The sequence below is a fragment of the Pestalotiopsis fici genome, assembly GCF_000516985.1.
Source record: "Pestalotiopsis fici W106-1 unplaced genomic scaffold PFICI_Scf_1, whole genome shotgun sequence".
Taxonomy (NCBI): Eukaryota; Fungi; Ascomycota; class Sordariomycetes; order Amphisphaeriales; family Sporocadaceae; genus Pestalotiopsis; species Pestalotiopsis fici.
Genome location: NW_006917091.1, coordinates 1,849,832 through 1,874,522, shown reverse-complemented (window position 1 = coordinate 1,874,522; position 24,691 = coordinate 1,849,832). Strand labels below are relative to the sequence as shown.

Sequence of the window (24,691 nt, the reverse complement as noted above, 5' to 3'; positions counted from 1 at the left end):
AGGCCTCACCGATGCCTTATAAGTGCCCTAGTGGCTGTCGGTACTTTACCCGACCAGACTGGCTATTTTCGTCTGTTCTTTACAAGTCATATGTTCTGTTTCGCCCTCTGCCAAGAATATCACGCAATCCCATGCTCTCTTTGCGAAACAGTATAGTGAGCTCTCTAGTACGGTAGAGAAGTAACTCTATATACCACTAACCTTTCCATATCCAAGTACCACCACTTTGGATACCTAGGATGGTTTCCTACACTACATTTCTTATCCAATGTCTACATATAATAGTCTTCATCAGAATCACCGATGCAGCCGTGACGGACTGGAGGGTTGGCCAGATTGTCCAAACCTCGAGCGGATCAATCAAGGGCCATGCTGCAGCAGATGCCGACGAGGTCTCGGAGTATCTGGGAATTCCTTACGCGCAACCGCCTATAGATGACCTGCGATTCCAGCCGAGCGTTAGATTCAATGGCACCGGCCTTATTGCTGCTACCGACTTTGGTCACGCTTGTATGCAACCTTTCCTGTCACTGTCGGGTACGGGAAAGCGTCAGGGTGCCTTGTCTGGTCTTGGCCTTACCGATGCAGGTATTGCCTTGCTCATGGACTATGGATCTACCATACCTAGCCAAGACGAGGATTGCTTGACGTTGAATATCTGGACCAAGCCGCAGACTGGAGATGACAAGAAGGCCGTGCTGGCAAGTCAATTACTTGAATCAAAGAAGAGAACAACTTTGCTTATGCTCAGCAGGTATGGATACATGGCGGTGGTTACAAGACTGGCGCATCGGGCATATCATGGTATAATGGACAGTACTTTGCCGACGAGCAAGATATCGTACTCGTGAGCTTCAAGTATGCATCACTGTGAGCGACCAGAGCTGTAACCAATGACTGACGATGTTCAAGCTACCGTATGAATATCTTCGGCTTTCCGGGTAACCCGGACATAACAGGGAACCTTGGTCTATTAGATCAAAGACTGGCGATAGAGTGGATAAGAGACAACATTGAAGGGTTTGGGGGCGACCCGGATAGGATCACGATTTTCGGCCAGAGTGCAGGCGGCTCTTCAGTCGACATTTACTCGTATGCCTGGACCGACGATCCCATTGTCACAGGCTTCATCAGCCAGAGTGGTGTGACCACGTCGAATAGCTTCATGGACCAAGATACGGCAACAGATCAGTGGCAAAGCGCGTCTTCGAACGCCGGCTGCGGTAGCTCATCCGATGTCCTAAGTTGTATGCAGGAACTGCCAGCCACCAAGGTCTTGTCAGCGATTGCAACCGAGCCCACCTGGGGACCAGTTGTGGACGACAAGCTAGTCTTGTCGGACTACTCGACCGCGACGCCCGCAAATCTGCCAATGCTTGTTGGGCACACCGACTTTGAGCCCGGCCTGACCCGGGCGCTGACACAATTCAAGGCGACCGAGGACGTGTACGACGCTCAAGAGCAGGACATATTTGTATGTCCCGTGGCGGCGCGAGCTCAAGCGTCTGTACAGCTTGGAGCTCCCGTATGGAGGTATAGGTACTTTGGGGCCTTTCCCAACACGATACTGACTGATGATCCGCCGAGCGGTGCTTATCATACCTGTGAGGTGAGTGTACTTTTCGCTCCCTTTACTTCTCCCCTAATCATACATACTTCGGCCCACTACTGAATTGAAACTTGGCACAGCTACCGATCCTCTTCGGAACCGTACCTCAGTCCGTCGTTACCAACACGGACGCTGAAAACGATATATCGTCGTACATGCGCGGCGCGTGGGCAGCATTCGCCAAGGATCCGCAAAAGGGTCTCCTATCATACGGCGGCGGCTGGCCTCAATACAACGCCAACGACAATACACTAATCAGGCTGGCGTACAATAACCAGAGCGGGACGAACCTGGATACTGGAAACGCGTATGACGATGGCTGCGACGCCGACAGTAGCACAGGTACGCCCTCCTCCCCGACCACAACTAGCAGCCCGTCGCCAACACCGAGTAATCAAGCAGGGAGGGCAACAAGCTATAGCATGCTGTATGTCGCGACGGGTCTGGTGGTTTCTGCCTTCATGTGTATGTGAATGTAAGAGGAAAGCCACTGTCTCTCTCTTGATTTGTGAGCAACTATATCGGCACGCAGGTGGGATCTTGTGTATTACATTGGCGTAGGACTGGAAAGATTTAGCGAGCTTGGGTATTTGTTAAAGATTACAGACTTTACGAGGAACGATATACGGACTAGGAAAGACTTGGGAAAATTAGATTTCTCCATCAATTGTGATGTGATCAATGCGATTAGTCATGCACCATTCATGCCATTCATGAGGGTATTTCAACATGAATCCTGGATCTCAGGCCAGGCGTGACTCGTCTGTGCCGTATCCAAGACTGGCATTTTCAGAAATACTCGATACTTGCAATAGCTTTGCTGAACCTGTTTGATTAAACTGAGTCCTGAATTGCGAGCCGTGTAGGATAGGCGATGGCTGGAGTGAGGTATGCCCAATATCTGCATTCCTGATTACTCACCTGCTGCAAGCTTCGAGAAAAGACATGGAAGAGGGAGTTCCAGTCCAAACTACAAGACTGAGAAGAGACTTGGACTTGGGTTACCTCTCGCCAATGTCTCGGGACACTTGTTGCCAAATATCCCGACATTAACTATCCCAGATACAGAACCAAACTCTGCCTGTCAATATCAGCCTCAGCCCAATGGAGATTGCACCAGAGATGGGACAACTCATTTGAGCCATTGTCACCTGGACGAGAACGCACAAGTCGGCCGGTGTTACCTTTTAGCTCTGAACCCGCAATGCAACTTGCTTTTCGCTCCACGCCAGCTAGAAGGACGCTATTTGGAAGACTATTAGCTGAAAAGCCAGCTCGGTCAGCCCACTAACACGCTAGGTAGGGCAGCTGGAGCAGTTGAGAGATGTTAGTACCAAGATTCGTTCATCTAGGCTCTCTATCCTTAGCGGGCTCGAGGAAATGTGTTACTCTTAGTAGACCAGCCGCCCGGAATTGCACATTTTTTGCTCTACAGGGAACCCTTGGTTGTACAGGAATACAGAGGTCTAAGAATATCGACATGATCTGAGCTAAGTATCCAGGCAAGCCAGATAATGGCTAGATCTGGGGTTTCTTGGATGTCGGCACATGTGACTAGTCAAGACTTCCATTGATTCTCAATCCTGCTTTAGTCTACCATGTACATTAAATAATACAAGGTGCCGGTGAGGGAGGTAATTCCAATGGCCCGGTCGGATATCTAGCATCTTACCATGAAATAGTGCGTCAATCACAGAAGGATGATTTGGATGGAAAGGAAAGTGGGACCTGGCAATCGAAAAGAAGAAGAAGAAGAAGAAGAAGAAGAACATTGAGATGTGGCGCCTTTGCATCGCGCCTTCTTTTCTTTATTGCGCTTGCACTACGTGACGTCTACCCTTTCCACTGGAGGCGTTTCGGGTTGCTCTGCATGTAGATAGTCGCATTTTTTCCGCTCTCTCCAGTCAGTCTCCTTCCACATGGTTTCTGCATGTGTGTCTCGTGTGTGCCACCGCGCCATAGCCAAGAATCAACCAGTAACTCAATTGTGCATGCCACCAATCAAGTCGCCAAAGGCATTATCAACGCCAGAGCATTTTGTCGGAGCTGGAGAAATGGTCTTGTAAGTAATCAAGTGGTTCGCAGCACTACTGAGCCTGTACAACAAACAGCTTAGGTCTGTTTCGTCGACGATTAAATTCCTAGGCAGTCAGGTATTCACTCTATACCAACCACGTGAAAGATGTCTCACGCTCATGACAACGCTGATCATTCTTTATAGCCAGCCGTATTCTGCATTCCATGCCTGGCCACAAAGTCTAGAACAAATCCGAAAGTCCCATCTTGACAGCGGCGGTTCTCCCGAGATTTAATTACCAGGCTTGTCGATCCCTTACCGTCCGCCCATTCACACCGTTTGACCGGGACGAGCGGGACTCTTTTAGCAGACACTACTTTCATAAACTTTGCTCGCTAGATCTCGCGCCACTGGAGGGTCTTTCGTGAAGTGCGAACACCGCCCAAGCCCACTTCGACTATACGCTATATCCCCACTCTCTAGCAAGCTCAGCTCAAGCTTGAACCCAGCTGGCTGGATTCCCAGCACACACTTCGGCACGACGAAGCACTTGCGGACTAGGGCAAAGTCGTCGTAGTTTTCTAATCTGTCATCGCGTTTTGATCGTCTCCCGCACCGAGCCAGTCGGAGCTTTCTGTCAAACTATGCGTGGCTTCGCCCGACCCACGAAGCTAGAGGCTTCTACTTCAGATATCCTGGAGATCTCCGCAGAGAACCTACCCTTACCTTCACAAACACCAACTTCCCCCCAGACACCCGCAAATCCAGTCTTGAGGAATTTTTCATATCCTACGAGTATCACATTAGATACTAGACCTGCGTCAAAACCTACGTCCTGTCTCGTTGGTCCGACCACCTGGAATCAGCGTGGTGTTATTTGCAGCTTTTCTCCAGATAACATTTTGAGAGCCGGTACTGTCGAACTAGAGCACAAAAACTCCTACTTACCATCTACAAATACAACTACTCAGAAAGTTGGTGTTGAACGCTCTCACCCCATTCCATCCGTCTCTCAGCAGGATCGCCGCCCTATCGATTTGCGGCCATCGAACAGTTTTACAAAAAGCACCACCTTGAGAGAAAATATCGAAGTTGGAAACAAGAAGCATACGTCTCAGGGAAACGTGAGGGCGCAGAACCAGTCGCTCCAATCTCATACGTTGAAGACTACTCAAAGCGAGCGAACCAAACTTGTCGATAATACATCAGGCGAGGAGCGAACTCATAGCCACTCGTCCAACATTGCAATTCGTTGTCGAAGTGGCCTGCTGGGTCATCAAAGAGCTGCCAGGTCGCTCGAGCTTTCTCAATTGTTTGACTTCGATGACGAGAGGTCTAGGAGGCCTGTCTCAAGTTCAGGAGCACCTGTTGTGAAAGCCCACAGGAAGGATTCTCGTCTTGAAGATAACCAGCTTGGGTTAAAGGACCACACCGTTGTGGTCATCTCACCGATTAAAGCCCTTCGACAAGGCAGCCGAGGTCTTGTCATGGAGCAAATACGGCGCCGCTCCATCACTTCGAGCGAAGAGTTGCGAGTTGGTAGGCAAGATGGAGCGAAAGCCCGCAAGGGTAAGGAAAGCAGGGGAGGGTGGATGTCGCATATCAGAGAATGGCTATCAACTTCTGAGCCATCTACACAGGCTCTGAAGAACTACAAGAAAGAGGCATTCAAACGTGCTGGTACTAGCCCCGACGATCCGAGAGCTACCGCAAAACTCCACATTCCTACAGCGACTTTGCCTCCAGAGGCAATCAAACCATCCGGCCGTGGCCTTGACCCTGAAGACGTCCTAAGAAAGGAGACAGAACGCAAGAAGAGACTTAGACAGTCTTTCCAAACGATAGCGAGCTCGTCTGGCGGTTCCCGATCAAGCGCTAGCCGGCATTCATCACTCAGCAGCCTACCATTCAAAGAGCCTAGGGAAGAATCTTAATTTGGCAATCCACTTCAGTTTTACGGAATCCAGCGCGTTACGGAGGTTTGAAATTACTTGCGAGGGCTCATGTCTTTTTCTGGTAGCTGCTGTCTGAGCATCTGGGAGCGTTCACTTATTGTCTCATTGTTTTCACGCGTGTATGAGGGTTGCAGGAGTCCTGGTATCATCCATGGTCCCGACTGGGTTAAGCTGAATGTATGATGGAAGTACGGTCTGTCGTGTTTTTGAGGGTGATATACCAGGCGTCCGAGTAGGGTTGATCATGGAATTGTTGTGAGAGGCACTTCTTCATTTTGTGTCCACATGCAGAACAGCCCGTCGTTGGTGTTCTGTGATGAAAGAGGTAGAATATAACATATTAAGCCTCATTACATTTAAGCATCATGACCATCAATTCCAAATTGAAGTAAAAATAAGGGGTATTATATTCAATCTGAGTACGCTTACAAGACGATATTATGCCACCTAACCACAACACCCGTTATCCAATTCGTGAACAATCTATAGATAACCAATCCGAGTGTATGCTCGATAGGAAAAAAGGTAAAGTAATGGGAAAAAAAAACAGAAAAGGAGGATAAAGGGAAAGAGAGGGGTTCTGCGTTGTAACCCAAGATTATCATGTACTATTCGTAACTCGTCGTCATGGTAATTAAGCGTAAACCATTTGCTTCATCCTTTTTTCGACAGTCTCGCGACCCTCGAATGTCTGCCAGACCTCATGCGGCGCCTTATTCACAATGTCCCAGTGGCGCAGTTTGCCAGTCAGGCGCGTGAGGTCCCGCTGCTTCTTCTCCCATTCGTCGTCTTCACGGACCTGCTGCCCGGAACTAATGACAGTCAGGGGCGTGTCACGATACTGGATGGCACGGCTGCTGGCAACGTCGCGCTTGGTCAGCGATTCCGCCACCAGATTCTCCTGTAGCTTGGCAAATATGTATTTGCCGGTCTGGTAGGCCGACTGGCCCCAAACGCGGTCTTCCTTGTTGCGGCCCTTGAACAGAGCGCCAGGGACCCGGTCGAGGCCCAGCGGCGACAAGATGCCGCGGAGCCAAAGGAGGAATCCTCGATCCGGTGCACCAATCAACCCAAGCAGGTCCTCGTGCAAAGGGTCGAGCAAGACCAGACCCTTGACGGTGTCGCCGTGGCGCGCAGAAAAGATGCGCGAATAGATGGAGCCAGCGCCAGAACCAACGAGGACCCAGGGACCGTCCTCGCCCGCACGAGCCAGAGCCTCACTGACAGCCTCGACGACCATGCCGGCGGAGGAAGGGGAGGGCGCCGTGTCGCTCCAGGCAAAGCCCGGACGGTCAACGAAACAGTATCGACTAATGGAGCCATTGTTGATAGCGGCATCGGCGAATTGCCAGAGACCGTGCTCGACCGGTCCATCGGCCTCGAAGAGGACTGTCGGCAGCTTTGTGCCCTTGGCGTCGGTGCTGTTTCCTTTGCAGAACACATGCAAATGGTACTTGTCGTCATCGACGGCATACAACTTGCCTGGAGGAGCCAAGCCGGCGTCGAGTGCGCGCAGGATGAGTGTACAAGTCATGAGGAAGAGGACAACATTGAAAATGGCCATGGCAATGGTCGAGATGAGGACCGCGGTCCATTCGCCCAGGCTCCGTCGGGTTTCAGCCCGTCCAGTAAGCCGTTCCTCCTCTTCATTCTTTCCCCAGAGAACAAGGCGGTCCGTAGCGAGGACCCATATGGCAATGACAAATGCCCCTGCAGAAAAGGTCAGACACTGAGAAGCCAAATTGTCTCTACTAGGAATCTGAAATACTCACATAGTATACTGACCATTCCCACCCAACCTTCCTCATGTCTTGTCTTGTCAACTGCCGTGACCAAAATGACGTCGATAAGCAAAAACGCGCCCATGAGAATACTCATGATGCGCACCGCCTTTGCCGGGATGGCAAAGAAAATCAGGGTGAACAGCAGATTGGCCAAAGTGATGCTGGCATAGCTGAAGGAGAAGAAGCCGGAGCCCCTCGTGTGGAAGCCAGGCAGCGTGACAAACTGCGAGACGAGCTGGATAACCCACCAGACAAAGGTGGCCAAGGTCAGGAAAATGGTCAGATACCGCAAGAAGCGGACAGACCACAAATTGTACGGCGAGACAGCCGGGTCGTCGGGGCTGAGATAATGCGTCGATTCGAGGCGGTTCGGCAGCAGGCGAGTGTGTTCATCTGGGGCCCTGTCCATGTCCTCAGAGTCTCGAGCTGCTCCTCCGGCGCCGTTGCGGTGGTCCTCGTCATCTTGATCCTTCTTGGTTCCCCATAGATTGGAGGACATTGTGATTTAGTGGCGCACAAAGGTGCTTGCTACCTTTAATGTGTATATATGCGAATAATATAAATATGATTGAAGCCTCAGCAGTAGAGCACTCCACGGTACAAGGTTTCCAGCACCTTGAATTGGCTTACAAGTGATAGAGGTTGGCGATAGCTACCATACTATTAGGATGAGAATATTTGGGTTGAGAAGTGGGAAGGAAGAGAAACGGTTGTAAGAAAGCACCCAGCCACAAAACATAGACACCGAATCCTAGCTAGGCTTTCTCGGGGACCTTTCAACAGGCAAGAACTAATCCGCAATCACGCGCATCTCCCACGACAGCATCATCATCGCTTTTGGGGGTTAGCGAATTCCATGGTGCACCGGTCGGAGAGGTGGTGTCATATACGTCATCTATACATATATCTTAGCTTGTGCCCCGCTACGCTTTGCCGCACCAAAACTAGCATTTCAAGCATTGACGGAGCCAAGTCTTGCAGCTGAAAGACAATAACAAAGACACAAAAGACAGGACAAATTCAGTTTTAGCGCCTTGGAGGGGGGAATGAGCTAGGGTGCAAGGAGAGTTTGCTCCTTCTGGGTCATCTGCAAGAGACATTCACAAGGATGGGCAAAAGGGAAAAAAATAAGTTTCAATGTTTGACTGAAAAAAAAAAAAAAACCTGGCTGATGGGAAACTACTCAGTAGAGCATCGGGCATTGTCCAACCAGCAGTTGCGGAATGGACCCCCAGATCGTCGATCTCTGGTGGTAGCGCAATGCGGGAAGATACTCTTCGCTTAAGATGTCATGTTTGACAAGTACAGTGTTGTTACAATGGTCGTAGTTGGCCACTCGTCACAATAAACATTCAAGAAGTGGTTCATGCGTAACGTCTTTGATCTGTCTTGAGCTCTCATCGTGGGAAGCGGGCGGAAGTGATACAGTCAATCAGTGATGCAGTCATGTTGCTTTTCGGCCGAAGCTTGCCGCGTCTAGATGATACAGGTAGCCTAGAATCAGTGCAGTGCACAAAAGTGCCCAGCGAACGGATCAATCAAAGGCAATGAGGGTCTTTCCAACACTCGATTGGTAGGGGCAATCTTACAGCAGTCAGTCGAATGAGAGAACGTCTGGGCTTTGTTCAGAGGCTTTGCACGGCCTCAATAGGTCCTCAAGCTTCACTGCAATTTTCACCAACATAAAGAAGGCATCAGGACAGGATCTGGTGGTAGACTCGGAGCTTGGAGCTGAAGCCTGGAGCGAGAGCTTGGAGCTGCGGGTTAGGTAGCAGGGGTAAGGTAAGCAGCTAGGTTAGAGCAGATAGAAGGACCCCACTCTTTAATTGAGTCGCGTCTCTCCAATGCCAAACGCGTTTGGTCAAAGATTCTCACGGTGTACCGTATTCACAGACTTGCCTAGCACCAAAGTAACACCCGCCAACATTGCAACTCTTGTTGGCGAATACAAATGCGATAGAAGGGTAATTGGAGTCTTGTGTGATTAATTACTTCAAATTCTTCTCGCCATGGCGAGCTTTTTCGACCTCAAAGCCCGCAAGGCCGCTGCCGCTGCCAATGGCGGCTCCGTGCCCAAACCCGAAGACAACAAGAAAACCGCACGCAAGCAACCTTGGGTAGAAAAGTACAGACCAAAGACCCTGTCCGATGTTACTGCCCAGGATCACACCGTAAACGTACTACAACGCACCCTTCAAGCCTCCAACCTGCCGCACATGCTCTTCTACGGACCTCCCGGTACGGGCAAGACCTCGACGATTCTGGCATTGGCCAAGGAGCTCTACGGGCCTGAAATGATGAAGTCTCGTGTCCTAGAACTCAATGCCTCCGACGAGCGTGGTATCTCCATTGTCCGCGAAAAGGTCAAGGACTTTGCCCGTATGCAGCTCGTTAACCCCCCGCCTGGCTACAAGGACCGGTACCCTGTGCCGCCCTTCAAGATCATCATTCTCGACGAGGCCGACAGTATGACACAGGACGCCCAATCGGCACTCAGACGGACAATGGAGACATACAGCAAAATTACGCGATTCTGCCTCATTTGTAATTACGTCACGAGGATCATTGATCCTCTGGCTAGCAGATGCAGCAAGTTTCGCTTCAAGAGCTTGGATCAGGGAAACGCCAAGAAGAGGCTGGAAGAGATTGCAGAAAAGGAAGGCGTCGCACTAGAAGACGGTGCCGTGGACGCGCTGATCAAGTGCTCCGAGGGCGATCTGCGCAAGGCCATCACATTCTTGCAGAGTGCGGCAAGGTTAGTGGGTGCCATTGAGAAGGACGACGAGGGAGACCGCGGAGACAAGATGGATGTGGACGAGGAAAAGAAGCCCGTGTCAGTCCGGGTGATTGAAGAGATTGCCGGCGTCATTCCTGCAAATACGATTGAAAAGCTGCAAAAAGCAATGCAACCTCGCGCAGCGTCCGCTACCTACCCGGCTGTCGCAAAAGAAGTCGAGGAGATGGTTGCTGATGGATGGAGCGCAAGTCAGGTCGTTTCTCAGGTAAGTTCTCGAGCTTTTTGTTCTTCAGAGAGTAAACTGCTAATTATATATCCAGCTATATCAAGCTGTTATTCAAGATGAAACAATCCCTGACATTCAGAAAAACAAGATCACCTTGATATTCTCAGAGATTGACAAGAGGTTGGTGGATGGTGCTGATGAGCATCTAACAATGTTGGACCTGTCGCTCAGGATATCGAACATCTTGGCAGGCAAAGGCTAGAAACGACGAAATCATGTCGGGGTCAAAGAGCAGATACACATGACAGCGGACATGTCAGGCGTTCAAAACGGGCTGGTAGCGGCATATACCCAGCATTGTGGAGTTGTAATATCCAAGACGACATGGTAGTAAGCCGAGTCTGCCATGTGGATGTCAGACTTTTGAAATAAAAGCCACAGAATCTACAGAATCTACAGAGTCTATTGCATTGCCCGCTGCGACTAATGATTACTCATTAATGGATCCCAAGTTACCATCTAGCATATCCCATATCGTCTTGACGGGGGCTTTTTCTCCCTTGGTTGGTGCCTTGACAGGATTCTTGGAAGTCGCTTCGGCGTCTGCATTGCCTGGCAGCGCTGTTTCTTGTCCTTGTCCTGGAATCGCAATATCCAGTAGCTTGCAGATGTGCGCCATATAACCTCTTGCCTCGTTCACTGACTCCATGCCCACCTCGACATTTTCGGCCACTTCAACTAGAGTCGCGAGTTTGGCTTCATCCGCGGCATAGAGCCAGGGTTGAACTTGCTCGGTGATTTTCATTTTACCAATCAAACTTGTGGCGTCCTCAAAGTTGGGCTGAGCCTCGTTTGGCTCTTTGGGTATCGGGTATCGGGGTAGAAGCCGGCTTTTTCCAGCCAGATGTTCCAGTGCTTGGATGGTGTCTTCTTTTTGCTTGGCCAAGGTCGTATTGACATGCGACTTTTGCTGCATCATTGCCTTTTGCTGGCGAGCTAGAGTTTGGAACTGCTCAATGTAGGGCGTGAAGAGATATGCATCGGGTGTATGAGCTGACTGGCTAGGTTCTTTCGATACCACTGGCTTCTGTTGAGCATGGTGCGAGTTGGCATCGGTAGCAGTGGTTTTGAGCTGCTCTTTGATGTGGTCCATCTGAGCCAGCTGATCGAGGATATTCTGTCTGAGCTCAATGTGCCGTTGATATTTCTGCTGTAAGCCTGCCATGACGGCCTCGTGATCGTATTCCGTCTTGGTGGTGACGGGCTCTTGATCAAGGTCCGAGTCCGCTCCATCGTCGCCCGCTTTCGCCAGCTGCGTCTCAATCCACTGTATCAAGGCGTTCTTCACGGCGTTGAGCGCATACAACTTGGCTTCGGGTGACAAGCCCTTGACGTTGAACGGCTTCCGCGCCTCACTTTGCTCATCAAGAAGCTGTTCTCGTTGCGCCACAAGTTTGCTCCGCAAAACGTGCTTCTTGAGGTCCTGTAAAAGTTCTTCAGCCCTGGATTCCGTGGCGGAGTGATCGATGGCGAAACCGTCAATCATCTGCTTTGGCATTTCGGGAAGTGGGCGACAATCCCGGTACATGATCTCGGGATTGAGGAAATCAGGCTGGCCGGCAGGCATGGTTTCGAGCTCTCCAAGGGATCGCATGACAGTCTCACGACGATTTTGTTCCTTTTCCAGTCGTGTCACCTCCAGATGCATCTCTAGGATCTCCTTGTCCAAGGCCATTTCTTCTTCTTCTTCGGCTTCTCTGCGTTCCGAAATGCTTCCTGCAAGCTCCTTTTGCTGCTCCAAGGTATTGAAGAAGACCATATTGTGAGATGCGTACCGTTCAACACTGGCAACATAGTCCCGCTGAATGGCTGTAAGCTCTTTTTGATCCGAGATTGACAGATCAGGGTCGACTAGAGATAGGGGGCGACGGATTTCCCGACCTCCAAAGCTTTGCGCAAGGTTGGCAGAAATCATCCTTTGAATCAAATTGTGCTCTTCTGGAGAACAATGTCCGCCAGATTTGATGATCTCATCCCATCGTGCCAATATCTCATCTCGAGATAAGCCCTCCATGGTATAAACGGACCAAATTCATGAGCCTTGAATGCTACTTGGAGCCCGGAGACTGTCTGCGGCTTGACGTAGGAATTGTCTCGCTTATTGTAAAAATATAGACACAGTATGCGTATGACCCAGGGCTTTTTATGAATTTGCAATAATCATCGGAAAGAGGGCAATGATTTTGTATATTGTGAAAGGTAAACTGTACAAACGCGTCCAGCGAGTGCCTTCATCTCCTGGGATAATGGTAAATCAAGCTACGACCAATCGGGCAATTTTTAGACACTCAAGCGCGATCTTGGCTGTGGCGCACCTAGTTTGGGGAGAGCTTTCTGCGCCACACTGGTACCTAGTTTGATGCTTGCTGCTACCAAAATTTCTATCTACCTAAACTACAGCTTTCAAGTCAAGGCAACAACCAGCTCAAGATTCGGCGGATAGCATATAAGGCTAGTATTATCCGACTTGCGGCGCCATATTTATTTCCTATCGAATCTCTCGTACATAGGGCGTTCCAATAACCGTCACAGCCCTCAGATGCGTTTGACTTAATTCCCAAAACGAAGAGGGCGCTTCGCCATCTGGAACAACACGGTCGGCACCTCTGTACCTTGAACAAGCCCCACCAAGGGCCACAGCGACGCGCCGCTACATCACGACAGAAACCACCGCCAAGATGGGTGACAACCACGCGCGCGATGTCTCCCAGTACAAGTACTCGGCGATGTCCAACCTGGTTCTCCAGGCGGACCGTCGTTTCATTACTAGGAGAACCGACGAGGCCACGGGCGACCCCGAGTCGCTCGCAGGTCGCCTCAGTATCCAGGACATGGGCGGTCGTGTTGCGCGCGACACGGCGCCCAAACCAAAGAAAGCTACGGGCCCGTCGATAGAGAGAGGAAATGTGCAGGAAGGAGCAGACATCCTGGCGCGAGAGCAGCGGAGGAAAGCTGGTCCGGCGCAAACCAGAGGTACCGGCATTCTGGGTGCAGCTGACCTACTCGTCGAGGACCTTAGATACCGACCACGGACGCCTGCGACCAGGCAGACGTATGAATTCATATTGACCATTGCCGCGCGGCATTTGGGCGACGTCCCGAACGAGGTCGTCGTAAGTGCTGCCGACGTCGTCCTGGAGTATTTAAAGGACGATGATGTCAAGGATATCGACAAGAAGAAGGAAATTGATGATATTCTGGGAACGTCTCTGAACCCCAAGGACTTCAACGAGCTAGTCAACCTGGGCAAGAAGATCACCGACTACGATGCGCAGGACGACGAGGAGATGGAAGATGCCGGCGGTCTTGGCGATGACGACGCAGAACTCGACGACCGTCAAGGTGTCGCTGTTGTTTTCGACGACGAGGATGAAGAGGATCAAATGGTCAATGAAGTCCGTGAAGACTCGTCCGATGACGACGAAAACGACCAAGAGGAAATGCCAGGGGTCGAGGGAGCTGACGGCGAAGCTGGCCCGGATCGCGACGAGAACGCAGCAGGCCTCGCAGACGAAAATGAGATGGTGATCGATGGGGGTAATGGCGCACAGGAGACCGGGCAAACCAAGGAACGGAACTGGATACCGGCACGCGACATCGATAGATATTGGCTGCAACGAGAGATCGGCAAAGTCTACCCGGATGAACACATACAACACGACAAGACTAGATTGGCACTTCACATTCTCTCGGGCGAGCCAGATGAGGAAGGCGGCGAGGAGAGACAACTTCGCGAAATTGAGAACGACCTGATGGAGCTTTTTGATTACGAACACCACGAGGTTGTGCAAAAGCTGATTCAGAACCAAGAAAAGATCGTTTGGCTTACGCGACTAGCCCAAGCTGAGAATGACGAAGATCGCGGTGTTATTGAGCGCGAAATGGCCTCTGAAGGCGTACGGTGGATACTGGATGAGCTGCGAGGCAAAAAGTCGAATGCAGGCCAAAAGAAGATGGAAATCAAGATGGACATTGATGTTCCTGCATCATTCACAAACGAGGCGGCGCCCAAAGTTGAGCGTGGTGATGGTCAGCTTGTGGGAGGTTTACAGCCTCGGAAGCTCATTAACCTGGAGAATTTGATCTTTGATCAAGGTAACCATCTCATGACCAATCCGAAAGTTAGACTTCCCGAGGGTTCGACGAAACGTACCTTCAAAGGCTACGAAGAGATCCACGTACCAGCTCCGAAGAAGCGTAATGACCCTTCAGATCTGAACATTCCGATCACAGACATGCCAGAGTGGGCAAGGCTGCCGTTCAGCTCGTCGGGCGCAAAGTCTCTGAACAAGATTCAGTCAAAGTGTTATCCATCTGCCTTCCAGGATGATGGCAACATGCTTATTTGCGCTCCAACTGGTTCTGGAAAGACAAACGTTGCCATGTTGACCATTTTGCGAGAGATTGGCAAGCACCGAGACCCCAACACTGGCGAGATCGACCTGGATTCTTTCAAGATTGTGTACATTGCCCCACTCAAAGCCCTTGTATCCGAGCAGGTTGGCAATTTCGGCAAACGTCTGGCTGATTATGGCATTACCGTGTCTGAGCTGACGGGTGATCGCCAGCTCACCAAGCAACAAATCTCGGAAACGCAAATCATCGTTACTACGCCCGAGAAATGGGATGTCATTACAAGAAAGGCCACTGATCTCACGTACACGAACCTGGTGCGTTTGATTGTTATTGACGAAATTCACTTGCTGCACGATGATCGTGGTCCCGTGCTTGAGAGCATCGTTGGCAGGACGATCAGGAAGACTGAGCAAACCGGAGATCCCGTTCGGATAGTCGGTTTGTCAGCCACACTACCAAACTACCGAGACGTGGCGAGCTTCCTCCGTGTGGATGTCAATAAGGATCTATTCCATTTTGATGGTTCTTATCGTCCTTGCCCACTGAAGCAGGAGTTCATTGGTGTTACAGACAGGAAGGCGATCAAGCAACTCAAGACCATGAATGACATTACTTACAACAAGGTCATTGAGCATGTTGGACAACACAATAACCAAATGTTGATCTTCGTGCACTCCCGAAAAGAGACGGCGAAAACTGCCAAGTACGTTCGGGACAAGGCTCTAGAGATGGAAACAATCAATCAGATTATCAGGCACGACTCTGGTTCTACGGAAGTCTTGAAAGAGGCCGCAGAGACTGCCACTGATCAGGACCTAAAGGACCTCATCCCTTATGGCTTTGGTATCCATCATGCTGGAATGAGCCGCCTCGACCGACAAGATGTTGAAGATCTGTTTGAGAAGGGTTTGATCCAGGTACTGGTTTGTACTGCCACTCTAGCTTGGGGTGTCAACTTGCCTGCCCACACTGTGATTATCAAGGGTACTTCGGTTTACTCCCCCGAAAAGGGCAGCTGGGTAGAATTGAGCCCCCAAGATGTGTTGCAGATGCTTGGACGTGCCGGTAGACCTCAGTACGACACGTATGGTGAGGGTATCATCATCACGGCACAAAGTGAGATGCAGTATTATCTGTCTCTTCTCAATCAGCAACTACCCATCGAGAGTCAATTTGCAAGCAAGCTCATAGACAACCTGAATGCCGAAATCGTTCTGGGCAACGTGCGGACACGAGACGAGGGTGTGGAGTGGCTTGGATATACTTACCTGTTTGTCCGAATGCTTCGGTCTCCCGGTCTATACAGCGTTGGCACCGACTATGAAGACGACGAAGCTCTGGAGCAGAAGCGAGTGGATCTCATCCACTCAGCTGCCGCAGTCTTGAAAAAGACTAACTTGATCACTTATGATGAGAAGACGGGCAAGATGAAGGCCACAGAACTCGGACGCATCGCATCCCACTACTACATCAGCCACGGGTCCATGGATACCTACAACAAGCTCATTCAGCCATCCATTACGACAATTGAGCTGTTTAGAGTGTTCTCTCAGAGTGCAGAGTTCAAGTACATTCCGGTCAGAAACGACGAGAAAGTCGAGCTTGCGAAACTGCTTCAAAGGGTGCCAATTCCTGTCAAGGAAAGCATCGAGGAACCCATGGCCAAGATCAATGTACTCCTTCAGGCATATATTTCCCGCCTCAAACTCGAGGGCCTGGCGCTTATGGCCGATATGGTCTATGTTACGCAATCTGCTGGTCGTATTCTGCGCGCCATCTTTGAGATCACCATGCAGAAGGGCTGGGCAAGTGTATGCAAGACTGCTCTCGACTTGTGTAAAATGGCGGAGAAGCGCATGTGGCCTACAATGACTCCTTTGCGCCAATTTCCTCTGAAGCCCAACGAGCGACACATTGTCGCAAAGGCCGAGAGAATTGATGTGCCATGGAGCAGTTTCTTTGACCTCGACCCGCCTCGAATGGGTCAGTTACTTGGATTGCCGCGTGATGGCAAAAAGGTGTGTGAACTTGTTTCCAAGTTCCCGCGTGTCGAGATCCAAGCACAAGCACAGCCAATGACCAGGTCTTTGCTGAGAGTCGAGCTGAGCATTACTCCCAACTTTGAATGGGACGATGCGCTGCACGGCACTGCAGAAAGTTTCTGGATCATGGTTGAAGATTGCGATGGCGAGGAAGTCTTGTTTTATGATACATTCCTACTGCGCAAGGACTATGCGCTCTCCGAGTCCAACGAGCATCTGGTCGATTTCACCGTCCCAATTACCGACCCCATGCCGCCAAACTACTTCATCTCCGTGATATCAGATCGCTGGATGCACTCAGAAACCAGGCTGCCAATTTCCTTTCAAAAGCTCATCCTGCCACAAAAGTTCCCTCCACACACTGAACTTCTTTCTCTTCAACCTCTACCCGTAGCAGCTCTGAAGGCAAAGGACTATGCTCATGTCTATGAAGATTGGGAGTACTTCAACAAGATCCAAACGCAAACATTCAACTCGCTCTACACGACGAATGACAATGTGTTTATCGGTGCTCCTACTGGAAGCGGAAAGACTGTTTGCGCTGAATTCGCCATCCTAAGGCACTGGGCTCAACCAGAATATGGACGTGCCGTCTACATTGCTCCCTTTCAAGAGCAGATCGACGTCCGCCTCCAAGATTGGCAAAAACGACTGGGCCATCTCCGTGGTGGCAAGGATATAGTAAAGTTGACTGGCGAGACAGCGACTGATCTCAAGCTCCTCGAAAAGGGAGATCTGATCTTAGCCACGCCATCGCAGTGGGATGTGCTGTCGAGGCAGTGGCAGCGACGAAAGAATATCCTGACGGTCGAGCTTTTCATTGCTGATGAGCTTCACCTACTCGGTGGTCAAGCTGGATACATCTATGAGATCATTGTCTCGCGTATGCATTACATCAGAACCCAAGCCGAACTTGACATGCGAATCATTGGTCTCAGTGTTTCGTTGGCCGATGCAAGAGATCTTGCAGAGTGGATTGATGCCAAGAAGAAAGACACCTACAACTTCAGTCCCCATGCTCGACCAGTACCGCTGGAGCTTCGAATCCAGTCCTTTTCGATTCCCCACTTCCCTTCTCTCATGCTCGCCATGGCAAAACCGACATACCTGGCTATCACTGAGATGTCTGCTGGTCAACCAGCCATGGTCTTTGTTCCCAGTCGAAAACAAACTCGATCCACTGCCCGAGACATCCTTGCCACATGCCTAGCAGATGACGATGAAGACCGCTTCCTGCACGTTGACGTCGAACAGCTCCGACCTTTGCTTGAACGCATCCATGAAGAGGCTCTTGCAGAGGCACTGTCGCATGGTGTTGGCTACTACCATGAAGCTCTCAGCTTGAGTGACAAGAGAATCGTGAAGCATCTGTACAACCAGGGCGCCATTCAAATCCTTGTCGCTTCCCGCGATGTTTGCTGGGAACTGGACTGTACAGCGCACCTCGTGGTCGTCATGGGCACGCAATACTTTGAAGGTCGTGAACATCGCTACATTGATTACCCACTTAGCGAAGTTTTGCAGATGTTTGGCAAGGCTCTGAAACCTTCAAGGGAGGGTAGGGCCCGCGGTGTGCTCATGGTGCCGGGCACTCGCCGCGAGTACTTCAAGAAGTTCCTGAACGAGGCTTTGCCTGTGGAGTCCCATCTTCAAAATTACGTCCACGACGCCTTTGTCACCGAAGTCAGCACCAAGATGATTGAGTCTGGAGAGGATGCAATCAATTGGACAACCTTTACATACTTTTACCGTCGCCTGTTGGCCAACCCAAGCTACTACAGCTTGCCGAGCAAGGATCCTGACGCGCTGAATGCCTACCTCTCTGATCTGGTAGAGTCTACTCTCAAGGAACTGACTGAATCAAAGATCATCGACTTTGATGAGGATGATGGCTCTGTTGCGCCGCAGAATGCAGCAATGATTGCTGCATACTATAACATTTCGTACATCACCATGCAGACATTCCTGTTGTCGCTCAGTCAAAAGACTAAGCTGAAGGGCATCTTGGAGATTATCACTTCGGCCACTGAATTTGAATCTATCCAGATCCGTCGCCACGAAGAAACTCTGCTCCGGCGCATCTATGATCGGGTGCCTGTCAAGATGGCGGAGCCTGTTTACGACTCACCACACTTCAAGGCATTCGTTCTATTGCAGGCTCACTTCTCGCGGATGCAGTTGCCGATTGATCTTGCCAAAGATCAGGAGATTATCATCTCAAAGGTGCTCAGTCTCTTGAGCGCGACGGTTGACGTACTATCCTCTGAAGGCTATCTTAATGCCATGAATGCCATGGAAATGTCGCAAATGGTTGTCCAGGCCATGTGGGACCGGGATAGTCCCTTGAAGCAGATTCCTCATTTCACTCCAGACGTCGTCAAGGTGGCGAATGAGTTCGAGTATGTTGCCACGAATTCATTCACTTATGCAAATACTGACCTGTCCCATAGAATCAATGACATCTATGACTTTATGGAGTCCATGAACCCCGAGGAGAATCCCAATTACGCAACCCTTATCAAGCGTCTGGGTCTGTCACAGAAGCAGTTGGCTGAAGCGGCGAACTTCACGAACAACAAGTATCCAGATATAACGCTCAACTTTGAACCTGTGGACGAGGACGACATTCGGGCAGGCGAACCGGCGTATTTGAATGTACAGATTGACCGAGAGGTCGAAGAGGATGAAGAAGTAGACACAACCGTACATGCGCCGTTCTACCCAGCAAAGAAGCTGGAGAACTGGTGGCTGGTGGTTGGCGAAGAAAGCACCAAGACATTGCTTGCCATCAAGCGAGTGACGATTGGACGACAACTAAAGGTCAAACTCGAATACACTGTACCAACGCCCGGAAAGCATGACCTCAAGCTTTTCTTGATGAGCGACAGCTATTCTGGCGTCGATCAGGAGCCGGCCTTTTCTGTCACTGCTGGCGAGAGTATGGACGTCGACGATGACGAGGAGGAGGAGGAAGACGAAGAGTAATAGTAGATACAATATCTGGGCGTTCATGGTTGTGTTAAAAGGTGCGAACAAAATGTTTTGATTGTACATCACGCTTACTGTATGCAAATAGCAAGGGCCACCGATGTATCCCTGAGACATGTGAGGAATTCAGATATTAACAACACTTATGCTGGTTTTGCCAACATGTGGTGAAGGGAATGGAGTTGGCTGGGCGTGTTGTGAGACTCAAAGCCGGGGGCGTGACTTGAGTATGCAAATGTGAACGTGTTGGAGATGAGACGCCCGTGTTTGCAGAGGCGCTCTGGGTAAATCTCATTGAAGTTGCTAATGAGGGCGGAAATTGAGGTAGCCGTCACGCAAGGGCCCAGGACAGGACTGTCAGGAATCAGGATGGGGTCCTGACCGATAAGGTCTCGCCTGTTGGTCGGTCAGTCAGTCATCTGGACATTGATCCGTTAGTCAGGCAAATCAGTCAAGGAGATGAACCAACAGCCTATTGTACCCGAGGAAGCATTAGCACACGTGACCTCGTCTGTTGGATACTCTTTTTTTGGTTTCCATTTCGTTTTATGTGAATTTCCTTTGCGTGTCTCCCAACCACTAAGGGGAAATGGGTTGGATGCAGGTGGCAGTGTGGAAGCACACAGCGTTTATCAAAAGTATCCAGCCAGCCAGCCAGACAGAAGTATTCCTTGGCTGCTGAGCGTTTTTGCTCCATAACATAAGTGTGATCGACCCTGGGAAACCTTGAACCTCTTGGTTTTTTTTTTCTTCTCCCTCTTCTCACCTTTCCCAATTCTGTCCGACTTTTTTTTTTTCTTGTCCGTCATCAGGCCAGTCAAAACATACACGACAAAAAGTGGCAATCCAATTGCGGCGGTGCTTTTCTTCTCTTGTGTTCCCCCCTCATCGCCGTGTGTCTTTGTTTGTTTTCTGTTTCATCATTTATCAACATCAGATAGAAGAAGAAGAAGAAGAAGAAGGAGAGGGCGCATTGCGTTTAATCGTGTGATTGATTGATTGATCGATTGGCAACTGCCAACCAGAGTCAAAAGAGGTTGGATTGAGCTGCCCGCCCTGTCTATTTGTCTTGTCTTTCCGTGTGTCTGTCTGTCTGTCTGTCTGTGTGTTGGTTTCTGCTCTCTCTCTCTCTCTCTCTCTTTCAGCCTGTCCGTCTGACTATCTGCCTACCTACCTGCCCGCCTGCCTAGTACGCTTCATTACGTTAGGTTGCCTACCACCGACGTTGCCCACCTGGGTAGTTCCAGAAGCGTAGTAGCATCAATAGTAGTGTTGTCAGACGCCCCCATCAGGTCGGCGCGTCACAGCTTGCACTTTCAATTTACTGCTGCTACTACGACTATTTTTCTTTCCCTGGCCTGACCCGCAGGGAAACGAAACGGACCCCCCCGTCAAGTCTCGTCTTAGCAACACGCTTTTCGAGCTTCAACACAAATAGTGGAACCCTTTTCCATCTTTCTTCAATTCGCGTCCTGCGGTCGTCGAGCGTTAAAACCAAAATCTCTACTCCACACCCACGCAACATCCTTTCCGTTGCCAGCAAACATAAACTCCCAACGTCCATCATCAAAACACACGTGCATCTATACATTCACCAAATACCAATTGTCGCGTCCATTGTCACTTCCCTTCATCATGTCTGACGAAGTCGCCGCTCCCATTGAGCAAAAGGCGCCAGAGACTTCCGAGACCAACGCGCCTGCCGCCTCTTCGGATGCTGCTGCTGCGCCCGCTGACGCGAAGTCCGGCGATGCGCCCCCTACCGCCGAGGACAAGGACAGCAAGACAGTTGCTGACTCGGGTGAGTTCTGTCGTCTCTTGTGCATCCGAGCACTTTTTCTTCACATTCATCGCGCACAGGAGCTTACAATTGCATCTTTTATCTAGCAGAAACCAAGCCCACAACAGACGAAGAAAAGCCTGCCGCTGACTCGGACGTCGAGATGAAAGATGCAGATGCGACTGATGCCGCCGCAAAGGCGCCAGAGGATGCCGACAAGAGCGAGGCATCCAAGACCGAAACACAGGCTGGAGCCGACAAGCTGGCAGAGCAGGACAAGTCTGCCGACGATGCCGCTGCAGCAGAGGACAAGCCTGCCGACGAAGAGAATGCCGCAGCCCCCGCGGCCACTACCTCGACCCCTGCCAATAAGAACCGACGGAAGTCAGCAGTGGCAAGCACAAGCAAGAAGCTGAACAAGAAGCAGTCAAAAGCCAAGATCCAGCATCTCGACGCCAAGCCTGGCGATCACTTTTTCGCCAGACTAAAGGGCTTCCCGCCGTGGCCCGTCATTGTTTGCGACGAGGAGATGCTGCCCCAGAACATGCTCACTTCGCGACCCGTAACGGCTGCGCGCCCTGATGGTACCTACCGTGACGACTACGCCGATGGTGGCAAGAAGGTTGGTGACAGGACATATCCAGTCATGTACCTGCAAACCAACGAATTGTAAGTTTGCACACTCATGCCCACATTGCTATTGCGTCTTGCCACGAAACGCGCCAGTTTGGTATCATTTGGCTCAGTACTAACTTTGAGACTAGTTCCTGGACGCGAAACACGGATCTCGATGACCTTGACTTCGAAACTGTGGCAGATCTCGTGACCCCCAAGATGCGCAAGGATCTCGCCGCCGCGCATCAGCTTGCCGCCGAGCAGAACAGCATTGACGACTACAAGCGCGTTCTGGTGGAGTTCCAGGAGGCCAAGTTGGCCGAACAAGAAGCCAAGGCTGCCCGTGCTCGCGCCAAGAAGGAAAAGACTACTAAGAAGAGCGAACCCAAGATTGAAGACGAGGACGTGGACATGCCCGATGCTTCGGCCCAGGAGAGTGAGGGATCAGAAAAGAAGAAGGCCACTAAGAAGCGCAAGGCAGAGGAAGAGAACAATGCTGTCAGTAACTGCCCTTCATCGCACTCTTGAGTTCCCATCAGACTGACCCAGGTTGACAGACTCCCCAGCGCTCTGACTCTGTCAAGAAGCCGAAGATTAAGCTGACTAGCTCTTCTACGCCCAAGGCGGCCACTAATGGAGTTTCATCGCCGAAGGAGTCAACGGCAAAGGTTCCCAAGGCCAAGTCCAAGAGCAAGCCCGCCAAGGACGCTGATGGCGAGAAGCCCAAGAAGGAGTCTGCTCCCAAGGAGCCAGAGTTGACACCTGAGGAGAAGCAGGACCGTAAGAAGGTATGTATTTGCAAGCTTGTTGTCGCCTGCTTCGCTTGGGAGATTCAATCGCTGACTACGCACTACAGAAGGAGATTCTATTCCTGCGCCACCGACTGCAGAAGGGCCTCATTCCTCGCGAGGGTCCCATCAAGGAGTCGGATATGCAGAGCATGTCCGATTTCCTGGTCAAGTTGGAAGGCTTTCCGGATCTGGAAGCTAGCATCATTCGCGCTACCAAGATCAACAAGGTGCTGAAGGCAATTCTAAAGATTCCCGAGATCCCCAAGGAGGCAGATTTCAACTTCAAGCCACGATCGCAGGTTCTCCTCGACAAGTGGAATGGGATCCTGGCTGCAGACCCCCTGCCAGCAGAGTCAGGCACTCCGGCTAACGGTGTAAATGGCACCTCTGGAGAAGCTGCCAAAGAGGCCCCGGAGCCCACCAACGGAGTCAATGGCGATGCCGCCGCTTCCAAGGAAATTGCCAAGGAGGAGAAGAGCGAGGCCAAGGAGGAGGCCAGTGAAGCCCCTAAGAGCGAAACCAAGGCCGATTCGGCCGCCGCTGAGGACAAGCCAACTGAAGAGGTAAGTGTCGCCAAAACGCTGTCGCAAAAGCAGTACTGACTATATGTGACAGAAAGCATCCTCTGCTGAGCCATCGGCTGTAGATTCGGCAGCATAAGCGGCAAGATGAGTGCCAAGACCGAAAATGTTGCATTGAGGGATATGACAGAAGAATTGTCGGTCTCAAGCGCAAGTTGCGCAAAGGGATATCCCAGTGCAAACAGTATGAATTCTGTTAGAAGAGTACGCGCAAATATTTTGTGCCTCTGAGAGATTTTGAGGTGGATTCCATCATGTATAATAGCGATTCTTCCTCGGTTCATTCACAAAACGAGCAAAACCACGCAGCAAGCTTACCAGTCTGAGTCTGGGTGCTGGGAGGAAGCAGTCTAGTCAGAGAGTTGGGAGTAGACATGGATACTCTATCCCAGCAGGTATTGAACTAGCTTTCTCATGGGAGATTGAGGGCGAGTTCAAACCGGCATGAAAGGTCACAGGATAGCAGAGACTGTCGAGACAAGGCGGCAATACTGCCATCGACAGACAAGCGTGGCATCGGTGGGATTCTGACTTGTGTGAGAGGAATGGCTGTATGGGTTGCTTAGGCGTACTTTGCGGAAAGTCTTTCTTCGGAAGTTTGTTTAGTTTGGCAATAGTGAAAGTTTTTTTTCGCAGAGGAAAAAAAGAGAGATAAAATAGTTGCCTATGATTTTCAAGTATAATTATTGTCATGATATCTATTGTGCTCGACAGTGAGTTGTATACTATGCAAGTAATAAGATTGAAAGACTCTCAAGTTGAGTAGGTTCTCTTTGAGCTGCATAGCTACTACGTAGGTGCCTATGCATGTAACTCAGGTAACAATCTCACCACAAGCAACTGACATGAAACAATGCTCGGTAACTTTGAAAGCGCTTGGCTTAGAAAAAAAAAGGGAGCTTGGGCCAATTGACGACAGCTTAGCTTAGCGGGTGCCCACGTCATTCAAGTCAGCGCCTGGAAGCTCCCCCCAAAAGCACGACGGACCAGACGGGGCACGCGCATGCACGCCAATCGCGCGGCGACTTTCCCATCTTGTTCATGCCTAGGTTAGGTGATTAATTGGCCTGGCGCATCGTTTCTGTGACTTTCTCTTGGCCACATTCACATTTCAAACCGAAACCACAAACCAAACAGACTGTCTACGGGG

At 50.6% G+C, this 24,691-nt stretch overlaps 7 protein-coding genes across 7 annotated transcripts; 5 read left to right on the top strand and 2 right to left on the bottom strand.

Moving 5' to 3' along the window:
• Positions 1-239: 239 nt before the first annotated feature.
• PFICI_00574 (uncharacterized protein) lies at positions 240-2,082 on the top strand (the record flags this gene model as incomplete). The annotated part of the gene is made up of 4 exons (XM_007829155.1): positions 240-695; positions 755-858; positions 913-1,609; positions 1,690-2,082. The coding sequence occupies 4 exons, from the start codon at positions 240-242 to the stop codon at positions 2,080-2,082; spliced, it is 1,650 nt and encodes a 549-aa protein (XP_007827346.1).
• Positions 2,083-4,270: 2,188 nt separating this feature from the next.
• On the top strand, positions 4,271-5,560 carry PFICI_00573 (uncharacterized protein; the record flags this gene model as incomplete). Its single annotated transcript, XM_007829154.1, has 1 exon — positions 4,271-5,560. One exon carries the CDS (start codon positions 4,271-4,273, stop codon positions 5,558-5,560), a length of 1,290 nt encoding a protein of 429 aa, XP_007827345.1.
• A 655-nt stretch (positions 5,561-6,215) lies between these two features.
• Positions 6,216-7,864, bottom strand: PFICI_00572 (uncharacterized protein; the record flags this gene model as incomplete). Its single annotated transcript, XM_007829153.1, has 2 exons — positions 6,216-7,291; positions 7,354-7,864. The coding sequence occupies 2 exons, from the start codon at positions 7,862-7,864 to the stop codon at positions 6,216-6,218; spliced, it is 1,587 nt and encodes a 528-aa protein (XP_007827344.1).
• Positions 7,865-9,374: 1,510 nt separating this feature from the next.
• PFICI_00571 (Replication factor C subunit 2) lies at positions 9,375-10,590 on the top strand (the record flags this gene model as incomplete). Its single annotated transcript, XM_007829152.1, has 2 exons — positions 9,375-10,367; positions 10,423-10,590. 2 exons carry the CDS (start codon positions 9,375-9,377, stop codon positions 10,588-10,590), a joined length of 1,161 nt encoding a protein of 386 aa, XP_007827343.1.
• Positions 10,591-10,818: 228 nt separating this feature from the next.
• On the bottom strand, positions 10,819-12,402 carry PFICI_00570 (uncharacterized protein; the record flags this gene model as incomplete). The annotated part of the gene is made up of 1 exon (XM_007829151.1): positions 10,819-12,402. The coding sequence occupies one exon, from the start codon at positions 12,400-12,402 to the stop codon at positions 10,819-10,821; it is 1,584 nt and encodes a 527-aa protein (XP_007827342.1).
• Positions 12,403-13,066: 664 nt separating this feature from the next.
• PFICI_00569 (Pre-mRNA-splicing factor brr2) lies at positions 13,067-19,771 on the top strand (the record flags this gene model as incomplete). The annotated part of the gene is made up of 2 exons (XM_007829150.1): positions 13,067-19,185; positions 19,237-19,771. 2 exons carry the CDS (start codon positions 13,067-13,069, stop codon positions 19,769-19,771), a joined length of 6,654 nt encoding a protein of 2,217 aa, XP_007827341.1.
• A 1,638-nt stretch (positions 19,772-21,409) lies between these two features.
• On the top strand, positions 21,410-23,620 carry PFICI_00568 (uncharacterized protein; the record flags this gene model as incomplete). Its single annotated transcript, XM_007829149.1, has 6 exons — positions 21,410-21,575; positions 21,662-22,223; positions 22,319-22,667; positions 22,727-22,957; positions 23,026-23,523; positions 23,576-23,620. 6 exons carry the CDS (start codon positions 21,410-21,412, stop codon positions 23,618-23,620), a joined length of 1,851 nt encoding a protein of 616 aa, XP_007827340.1.
• Between the last annotated feature and the right edge of the window lie 1,071 nt (positions 23,621-24,691).